This window comes from Cydia pomonella, unplaced genomic scaffold, assembly GCF_033807575.1.
Source record: "Cydia pomonella isolate Wapato2018A unplaced genomic scaffold, ilCydPomo1 PGA_scaffold_56, whole genome shotgun sequence".
In the NCBI taxonomy this organism is placed as follows: Eukaryota; Metazoa; Arthropoda; class Insecta; order Lepidoptera; family Tortricidae; genus Cydia; species Cydia pomonella.
The window spans coordinates 18,267-29,326 of NW_026907889.1; the positions used below are offsets into that span (position 1 = coordinate 18,267).

At 39.7% G+C, this 11,060-nt stretch overlaps 1 protein-coding gene across 1 annotated transcript; it reads right to left on the reverse strand.

Moving 5' to 3' along the window:
- Window positions 1-242: 242 nt before the first annotated feature.
- Window positions 243-4,132, reverse strand: LOC133534091 (uncharacterized). Its single transcript, XM_061873180.1, has 2 exons — window positions 2,941-4,132; window positions 243-388 (listed from the first exon to the last, which is right to left on the reverse strand). The coding sequence occupies exons 1-2, from the start codon at window positions 4,130-4,132 to the stop codon at window positions 243-245; spliced, it is 1,338 nt and encodes a 445-aa protein (XP_061729164.1).
- Between the last annotated feature and the right edge of the window lie 6,928 nt (window positions 4,133-11,060).

The window sequence follows — 11,060 nt, forward strand, 5'->3', positions numbered from 1 at the left end:
TATCCTTTAGCTCTCTATTACAAACAATTATCTTTGATGCTAGGTAACCTAGGGACTCCCTTGCAGACATTTTGTAAGTGGACTCGATTATTATTAGCTTACTTTCTTTCAGACAAATAAACGCATAATTTTGACAATTACAAAAGGCGAAAGTATGATCTTCCGATGTGATATTTTTTCTTTAATTTACGCATATTTTTTCTGAAAGATCCATTTGCTATAATATAGTTTAAAGGGTGCAATCAAATTGGTGTCATGGAAATTACCTTAATGTAGTTATTAGCCAAATAGATCTCTTTTAAAGCTGTACACCCGTAGAAGTCAGGCAACTCCTGAATATCGTTGTGGTTCGCGTCTAATATTTCCATTCTTCTCAGCTCTCCAAGTGCTGGTTAAATGTACTTAGCCATACCTTGATGTTAACGGAGTTAACAAAACCCCGAGATGAGACCAGGCGGGTCAACGTACGAAATTGTTTGTGATTAGCGACCTTACTTTAGACATAATAGTTATTTGTTTTACAAGGGCAAAGTTGTTGTTTAACCACACGTGCTAATATTGATACCCGAGCAAGCGAAAGATCCCAATAATTAAGTTCTAGAAGTGAAATCTTGAGCGTTGCGAGGGTTAAACAAACTTTGTCTCCGAGTAAAACAACATTTTTCACCACACCAACGCGAGGAAAGTACTGACTATGAAATACCAAAATATCAAATTTAATCCAATCCAAATGAACACAATAAAAAAATATAATTTTTAATCATCATTTAAAACCTAATTCTACTAGCTAACATAAGCAAACAACTCAAAATTTGCATCTGATTACTTTGCCCCACATGTGTCTAAAATGCAACTTTCTCATTCGTTTTTGAACAATCAAGAGGTCCGTCCAGTTGGTGTGGTGAAAATATTTTTACCCATTTCAATGACTTCAAGATACAACATTGCATACTTGTGACCGCAACAGTACAATCACGTGAGTTTGTTAGGGTAAACAAATTCCACAAAACGAGATGTAGACAGTACAAAATACAATAAAAACGCACTTAACCACAATGAAGTTAACCTTTTGAACGCCACGCCTATCACACGCGGCGTGTAAACGTGAACCTTGGCTTAATCTGTACCAGAGACAGTGGGGGGAAATTGCAAAGTTCGGGCGTTCTCGGTTCCGTTCGGATCAGCATTGCTACGAGCGAGAGTTGGAAAAACTTGATGTTCCTTTACGTACACGACACCAGATAAGATAATCACTTATATTTATATACATAATTTTTGGTACTTTTTTGATTTCCGTTAACTTTAAGGGTGCATTATTGAGCTTAAATTAAGTAACTTTCTCAAAAACACTGGTATTGTAATTAACTCCATTTCGGAGATAATCAATAATTATTAATTTTTCCATATTGATTAGTGTTTAGTACGAGTATGTACATTTGTTACTAAACGTAAATACTATGTCGGACGATTGATGTTCGAAATGACATTGATATGTCACAGTTTTCAATTCTTTGGTTGAATTAAATGTAATATTAATTAAATTAAAAAAAAATGCCCGTATTTAGTAATTTCTGTCGATCCATAATATCCATAGTTTTATAGAAGTTTGTAAATGATACCTTTTGTTATTAACCTAACTTACACCCTATTCCGTCATAATAAAGTGCTTTTTCCTCTGCAGGCGAATGGAAACTACTACCCGTAGCTGTAAAGGTCCTCAGTAGTAAAGACAACCATAAAGAACTGATCAGAGAACTCACCAGCGACCAGTTTAGACATGACAACATATTGCCCTTGTATGGATACAGTGTTGGAGGTACTCGCCCATGAAGGGTTCCGTACCATTTATGACGTATTAAAAAAACTACTTACTAGATCTCATTCAAAACAATTTTCGGTGGAAGTTTGCATAGCAATGTATAATCATATATTTTTTTTAGATTTTTCATTCTGTTATTTTAGAAGTTACGGGGGGGGGGGGGGACACATTTTACCACTTTGGAAGTGTCTCTCGCGCAAACTATTCAGTTTAGAAAAACAATGATATTAGAAACCTCAATATCATTTTTGAAGACCTATCCATATAGATACTCCACACGTATGGGTTTGATGAAAAAAGATTTTGTGAGTTTCAGTTCTAAGTATGGGGAACCCCCAAAATTTATTGTTTTTTATTCTATTTTTGTTTAAAAATCGTAATGCGGTTCATAGAATACATCTACTTACCAAGTTTGAACAGTATAGCTCTTATAGTTTCGGAAAAAAGTGGCGGTGACATAATCGGACAGACAGACGGACATGACGAATCTATAAGGGTTCCGTTTTTTGCCATTTGGCTACGGAACCCTAAAAACACCCAATTCCAAATAATATAGTATAACAGATTAAATATCGTGACAAAACTAAGAATAAAGATTCCGTTTTTGCCATTTTAACTGTAGTAATAAAAAGTTCTTTCATTACATAATTTACTACTACAAACTTGGAAAATATATATCAATAAAAAAGTGAGCTCTCCGATACCGGGCCTTTGTTACGCATATCGAGGACACATTTTAGACTGGTTCGGTAGCATTCGACTCGCCGGCACTCAGTAACCGTAGAGGGACCACACAAGAAATCGCAAATTATTTTTCCATTTGTACATTTTGAATCTTATTTCAATTACCATAGGAGTTGTAATTCAATAACCGGTTAAAGTGACCGGACCCTTTTTTTGCAGGTAGTGGCACGCGCGGTTTTAGTTAACAAGTACCTGGGCGACCGAGCTTTGCTCGGTTATAACTATTTATTGTAATATGGTGGTGTATAGGTGATAATCTTAACTTCATTTTATTTAGTTTTACGCGTTAGGCAATTCTTTCCGGCCCGGGTCTGTACCGTCCGAGCATTCGTCTCGGCAGGGGTCCATGCTGTCCGTAACAGTCTGCCCCCGCTGACGCTCCTGCGACTGCTCCTGTTGCAACGGTAGGACAGCCAACTTTGTGACGGGCCTCCGGAACACGCCTCCTCGGGTCTGAACGTCAGCCGATCGTATTCCACCATCCGGTCCTGGGTACACCCGGGTGACGATGCCGCGTGGCCACACATTGCGCGGCAGGTTTCCGTCCACTATTATTACATAGTCGCCCTTCTGGATTGGCCTGACCCTGTTATTTGATGATTGGCGCGGTGCGAGTGTTGGCAGGTACTCCCGTATCCATCTTCGCCAGAAGTGGTCGGCCAAAGCTTGGCTGGCCCGCCAAGTCCTGCGATCCGCTTCCTCGCACGGTCCGGTCGATGGAGCTCCCGTTGAGCCTCCCAGGAGAAAATGAGCCGGTGTCAACGCTTCCTCATCCCTCGGGTCCACTGAAACATGGGTCAGTGGCCGTGCGTTGACAGTATTTTCTGCCTCTGCCAGTACGGTCAGCAACAACTCTTCTTTGGGTGCCTTTGTGTGTAATGTTGCTGTTAGGGCGTTCTTTACGGAGCGTACTAATCTTTCCCAAGCTCCGCCTTGGTTAGGTGCACCGGGTGGAATAAACTTCCATGTGACGTTGTGTTGTACGCCGAACTCTCGAAGTGCTGGTAACCACTCCTTGTAGGCGTTGCGTAGTTCGACGTCCGCTCCCCTGAAGTTCGTTGCATTGTCCCTGTAAATGACTGCGGGCCATCCTCGTCGTGCCGCTAGTCGCCTGAGAGCCATTATCGCCGAGTCCGTTGAGAGACTATGGACGATCTCCAGATGTATGGCTCGCGTTGTTAAGCATGTAAACAATGCAACCCATCTTTTTTCATGCCTTCGTCCGATGGTCACTGTTAATGGTCCAAATAAATCCACTGCCGTGTTCGTGAATGGCCTCTTGTACGGCTGGATTCTAGCCAGCGGTAAGTCTCCCATTGCTGGCACCTTTGGTTGCGCTCTCCTTAACACGCATAGGCGGCACTTGCCAGCCACCATGCGCACCGTTGGCCGTAGGTGAATGATCCAGTAGAGCTGTCGTAGATCATTCACAACTCGTTCATTATTTGCATGTCCAGCTTCCTTATGCGCGCGTTCAATTAATAATCTAATTATTTGATGCCTCCCGTCCAATATGATTGGCTGCTTCTCTAACCCTAGTACTGGCGCTGCGTTGAGCCGTCCTCGCATACGTATCAGTCCGTCTGGGCCTAATACTGGGTCCAATTCATGCAGTCGACTTTTGTGGCTGACTGGTTCGCCCTTAGACAGATTCCGATACTCCTCAGGGAATCGGTTTGTTAATGCTAATGGTGATTATTTTGTATGCATTTTATTGCAAGTCAGATAAATAGTTGAAATAGTAAGGGTGAATCAATCTTTTCTTGTCAGTAGCATGGGTATCGATCACTTTTTTAAACCTGAAGGCTTTAAAGAGTGTCTCAGACTCTGTCGCACTTGTAAATTCGTACGTAAGGGTGACAGGGAGGCAACATGGCGAACGGGGTTCGCGGTAGAGCTTCTGATTTTAAAGCATTTAAATTCACCAAGTATAGGCTTTTGTCGTCAAGCTCACCATACTTATTAACCTATCGAATGAGCTAATGGTTTTACGGATACTGGAAAGCGATATGTAAATGTACTACATACCTATACGAGGCCTGGATGTTAGTGAGATGACGATATGAGTTGTGCTGGTGTCCGACTTTATTACCTACATATAACATGAGTATCACATGATTATCCACCTGGTTTCTTGAGCTTAATAGTCGCCTCCAAACCTCCCCTTATAGCGACCCCTTTCCTCACACAAAGTTTACCTTAAGTTCATATTAGCCTCACTGGATCACTGTTCACTCTGAGTACTGATAACGTTGGTCACAATATACTAGAGACACATCATTATTCTAATAACACCATAAGAACGTTCTTGACTTGATCTAAAAGCAAATATCACTGCCGCGTCGATCTGTTCGCACACAACCTCCTTTTTCCTACTGTCGTTCTCATCTACCCTCTCACCTTCCCTCAAAAAATCCCAATAACCTCGAAGCGGTTACTTAAGTTAAACGTGACTACTAGCGCCATCTACTCCATGACGTTGGCAAATATTAGCGGGTTCGCAATACGTTGGCGACACTCCCGCCCAGAAAGAAAATGCTACTCTTAATTGAAATTAGATGTCTATAGGCAAACATATAAATAAATCAACAACTAGATAATAAGAACACTTGTGAATAACAATGTGTTTTCTCGAACCGCATGGTTCACCCTTTGCGTCGTGAATCGGCACGGCCTGAGACTTTGTGCAATTTCTGATGACGTTACAGAAATGTGCTGAGACACTGCGTTTCTGAGATCGATCCAATCGTGCATCTGGTCTGAGTTGAGTTGTGATTGTGAGTGATCTGTCTTGAGCTGATAAAGAACAGGATTCTGAGTCTGGTCTGAGCATTCATCAATGTTTGTGCTGAGCCAAATAATAACAGGATCCTAAGACTGATCTGAATACTGATCAATTTCCGTGCTAAACTGATTGAAAGCAGGATTCTGAAACTGGTGTGAGCGTCCATCGATGTCTGAGCTAAGCTGAGTGGGATCACGGCTGCGACCTGTCATATTTGGTCCATTACTGGTCTCTCCGTCAACCCATGACCAATGTTATATCTTACACTCCAGCGCGTACGGTTCTCGATTGCTCCGAGCAGTCTCTAGTTGCAATTTAGGTCACGAGAAGAGACCGCGTCATGCGGCCCATGTGTCAGAGAGTGGCAATGCGATCTGATATCAAATATCGGTATTATTAAACAGTGAGAGCTCCGTTCGCGATAGGTTTATCCCATCTGTAACTACCATCTGTGATTCGCTCTGTCACTTTGTCACTTTGCTCTTTTGACATCGTTATTAACATAATAACCTATTTCACCACTTCAAGTGTCACAACTATTACTACAGCAGACGTAAACAACTGTAACTGTTTTGAACACTGCGACGACCGCGAGAACGAAAAGAACATACGTTTTTGTATGCAATGATAGTTACCACACAGACAAATGCGGCCGTCTTATCCGAACGGGTGTATGTAACCTAAATTCCCACTACTTCTCTTTACTGTATATTACTCGCAGTAATCTACTATGTTAAGTATTCGCTTTAAATCTATTCGCTTATCCATTAAGGCCACTGTTGACATGTCCATCTCTGGGTGCACCCACTTCATGTCCGGCAGCCCTCCCCAGCCAAGGGAGAATCACGCTATTTTTATATGTATAATCACAAATGAGAATGTAAAATAGAATCCATCTACAACTCGACCACACTCCTTTTTTTTATGCTAATTGGACATTCAATAGATGTATCAAATCAGGCTCCCACTTCGAACCGTTAAATCCAAAACAAGTGATGTGATATTTAAGGCACCTTTTCTTACCGTTCATTTCGATTTATGAAGCAGATATTGAGTCAAAATGAACTCTGTTTGTTTGTTTGCAAAGTGGTTTTTATTCCTCTTATCATTCTCTGGTGCGTTTATATCGCGCCTGGTGTGAAATAATCTAGTTTAAATATGTTGGGACAGTCAAGTTGGCAGCAACTGTTTTAAACTGTTTTATAGGCTTAAAGTATTATATCGCGTCCGTGATTTTATTCACGTCGATTTACGCATAAACATTTTTGCCACACTTTATTCTGTCTAAATTGAGCTATACTGATACCGCCTTTGGGGGGTGGATGCTGGCGAGTACCTCGGTATTAATTCAACGCATTCAAAATGCTTTTCTTTTCTGTTTCTTGCCGTTCTCACATCACACCATTTTTAAACCGTTATAACCTATTAAATATGTCTGCCAGACCTACCTTACACTTTGCATCATTGCTTTTTGGAGTCATTCGCGATTAACAGCCGTCTTATCTATTTGAAAAACTTAAGATTTCGAAGGGTCATATACGTGGTGTCCTCAGGCTTAACGGCACGCAACACAGTAAGTCCGCTTTTCGTGGCAGCTTTCGATATGTTTACTCTTTGATTACATCCCCGTGCACATGCATCAGTCCTGCTAAGGATGGTAGAAACAGCAATACATATACTGTACATCCGAGGTACCGATCCATCTTCCTCATTCCGATCAGATCTTAAATTAAGCAAAATATCGCCAGCCTTCCGCACTACAGTGTTTTAACTGCTGTGTCCATCAAATTGACCCAATCTGTTTCTTTTATTCACGAATAATCACTTCACAACTTTAACAACCATGCGAGACATATAGATGGGTACTCAGTAGCAAATTCTCAACGTGTGCCAATTAATAAAGAATACAGTGGGTGCGGCGTATACTCTTTAAGGCTTTGCGCTTTATTGACTTCGCATTCGCAAAGGCTTTTGATTTCTTTAACTGGAGTTAAATGTTCAGAGTTATGAGAAATGGGGATACCGTAACACGTAATCCTTTTATAGTTGAACGAGGAGTGCAACTGTTCACTGAGATCTGTGAATAGACAATGAGTATAGGAAGGTTGTGAGGGTGATGTCCAAGTTGGTGGCCAACTAATCAATAAACTCAGTTTTGCAGATGACATGACTATATTAGGTTAAGTGTCCGTGGAAAATGAATTTCGGTTCTGCTACAAAAGATTGGGTATGCCAGTAATGAGTCCATTTTCAGGATGCAGATCCATACCTTATGATCAATAGAAATGAGACGAAGATGATGCATGTCGATCTTCCTTGTAAAATTAAGAGAATCAATGAATTGCACGATCTTGAGGCAAGTTGTTGGTTTACTTGGTATTTTAAATAAGTGATGATGGCATCTGCGACTAAAAGGTGATCAGAAGAGCTCATGTGGCCAAAGCTGCGGTGAAACGACTCGCCAGGATATGCATATGGAATAACATAAAACAAGGATCAGACTAATGCGGGCGCCTTGGTTTCTCGATCATATTCTTTACATGTCCGAAACCAAGACCATTGAAACTGAAACCCATCATAGGACAGATGCATTTGAGATATGATGCTGGCGAAGAAAGCTTGAACGTTACTACGGTGCAACTGCTTCAACTCTTGACAAACTCGACATCACCGAGGTTATCCACTGTTAGTACCCATAGCGTTCTTAGTTTCTTCGGCTATCGAGGCCGAACCAAGAAAGGAAGAGCCAAGGAAGCGTAGGGATGGACGTATGGTCACACGTCGTTGGGCGAACTGAATAACATTAAAGATAAATCCACATTACAGGCTAGCATACACCGCCCAAGAAAGAGCGGCTTCGAGTGCACTGGTGAAGAACCACACAGGACAGGTGTCCACAGTGACTTATGACGATACGGCAACGAATAAGACTTTGATAAATCTGTCTTGTGACTATTGCTACTGTAGGAGTCGTACATAAAACAATTAAGGCTCCTCTTCCCGCAAAATACCGTAAAACTAAGTTATTCAGAACCATATTTTATATTAAACATTGATACTTTCTGAGCAGCAAAAAACATATAACAATCTACAAGATATGACCAACGATATATTTTTCTGGAAATCTATTTTAATTTACACAACTATATTTCTTTCAGTTAGATCGGTATTACTTCTGCAAAAATATGGAACTTTACAATCATTCTCACAAGACACTATAAAATGATTTGGTTTTCTTGCTTTTTGCAATTTCATAAAACTATGCCTCAATTTCTAAAAACAATAAGCCTAAATTCCGCCTAGATTCCTACCATTACCCCCCTCTGCGGAGGCAGTGCGAGGCAAGTCGTATTGCTAGACGGACCTGTGCTGCATTGCACGCGCGAGCAAGCGATATTCTATTTCGAACGCATAGCCCTGCGCGCTCGATCTTTTGCAGTGGGTGGTGCGGTGAGGGGTATAAAGCTCCGCCCACACGCGCGAGGTCATTGGCGTCGAGTGCAGCCTTAACACTACGATATTTCACGGCAATATTAAAATGAATCAAGAAAGATATCGAACTTCCTTATATGACATCTGATTCTAATTGTGATTATGATTCTTGGGATCATAGTGTAGCTCCAGTCTGCATTTCAATCCGATTAAATCTGATAAACAAGCTAACAAGCTGAGGTGTCCCGATCAATTATTATCAATAATTATTTGGCTTATGATTAATCTCTTCCTTTTAAAGGTTTAATGGTCTGAGCTTTTGCATACTAAAATAATTAATAATAAAGTCCTTTTTATTGTTTCTAAAGATGATATTATACAAAATAGATGATATTATATCTGAATTACTTCTGTCATTACATTTATTAAAATAACACAATACTTGAGAAATTCTGATCTTATTCAGAAATGTATCCACCATGGTCTTCTACCGCCTTTGTAATTATTACTATGAGTATGAAGGTTGAAGGTACTTAATATGTACATCTACGACGAGTAGACTCGATTGAGTTGGCGACATCAATTAACATCTACTGCTCGATTCCACTTTCATTTAACAAAATTAAAATAGTTTTGCATGGCTAGTGACTATTCTTTAAATTATCTACCACTCCCTTACCTGTTTTTGTTGGAATAAAATACATAATAAAGAAACCACTAGCCCATTCAATTAGTATGCAATTCATTTGAAGTCTTCTCAATAATAATATATTTTAATATTTTTAGCCCTAGGTTTGGGTCATCGCATGTACATGACATAGATACATACACAATTCAGAAGTTAAGTTAATATTTATCTAATTAGTTTATATCAAATCGCTAATCTGTGACTGTCCACACTATGAATCAATGGTTGAATAATAATAGGAAGTCCTTATACCTATAGGGTATGGCTTAGGTGCAAACATATATATTATAATAGCCTGGTGGCTTATAGTAAACAGTTTTGCGTTTGCAATTTACTGTTATACAAGTTGATATTTATTGATTCTCTGATGACAATCTCTAGATTGGAATGTTAATTGGGATTGAATCAAGATACTGTGCTGAGTTACATGAACAGAAAAAGTAAGTGAATATTATTTAAACATAATATTTATATTCGGCAGTTCTTTATTCGTTTACAATCCTTTTAACCGTTTATTTTTTAGGACAGCAATATCATGCATGCCAACTGTTAAATCTAGCGAGAGCCCCATATTGGCAGTTTGCTGGTGCCATTGGAGTGGCTGCGCGATTCTGATTGGGTCTCAATGATGGTCCTGGTCCTTTGAGTTTGGGTAGCCATGTACATATTATGACATCAAATTGTAATCTGATTTCAAGTGCCTCCTGCATTTTCATTAAGGCACGTTACAGGTTACTACATCTAAATGATACCTATAACTTCTAAGAAACCAACCCGTACCAATACCTTACAACTGTAACAACAAACAACAATGAGGCAAAACATTCCTTAACATCTCTTATGTTATGAGTGGTTCTAGTCCTTCAAACGAAGTGAAAGGGTTGATTTCGAATTTTGAATTACACGCAATGCGAATGCTTCTGATTTTAGCTTAGTGAAGATATGGATGCGCAAAACATACGATTATAATAGCCTAGTTTGGTTGTTTGGAAGATGTCGCTCTTCAGCGATAAGACCGCTTGTTGTGCACCATAGTTTGAGTTATGTGCTTAATCTGTATGTTATTTTCGTTTTTATATTGGTGAGCAACAAAGAATATTTGTACTGTATTATTTTATTAATCTTGATAAAATAAATTTTGTTTCATTCTAAGAGAATATTTATGGATCATATAAGTATATCGAACGAATGTTAAATCTGGTTCCTACCTAATACGTTAAACATGATACATTCGTTTTCTAAAAAGACACGCAGTATAAATTGTTTCCATCCACCACGCACACTTGCGCACACGACGAGTCAAATCAGGGCTGAGCTGATAATTTGTGATAAAGCGGATATTCTGCAAGCAATGCGTGTTATACAAAAGCATCATTCATAAGAGATTATGGTCCTTTTCACAAAATGTTATAAACACCAATATAACTAGATCCCGAAGTTACAGAAAATATACCAAATCGGGGGTCAGACCTAAACTGGTTTGTAAGCAACAACAGTCGGCAAGGCATTATATCACTATCCGCATGATAAATAAACTTTAAATTAGATACTATTAACTATAACAACTATTCCGCCAAACAGAACAATGAATG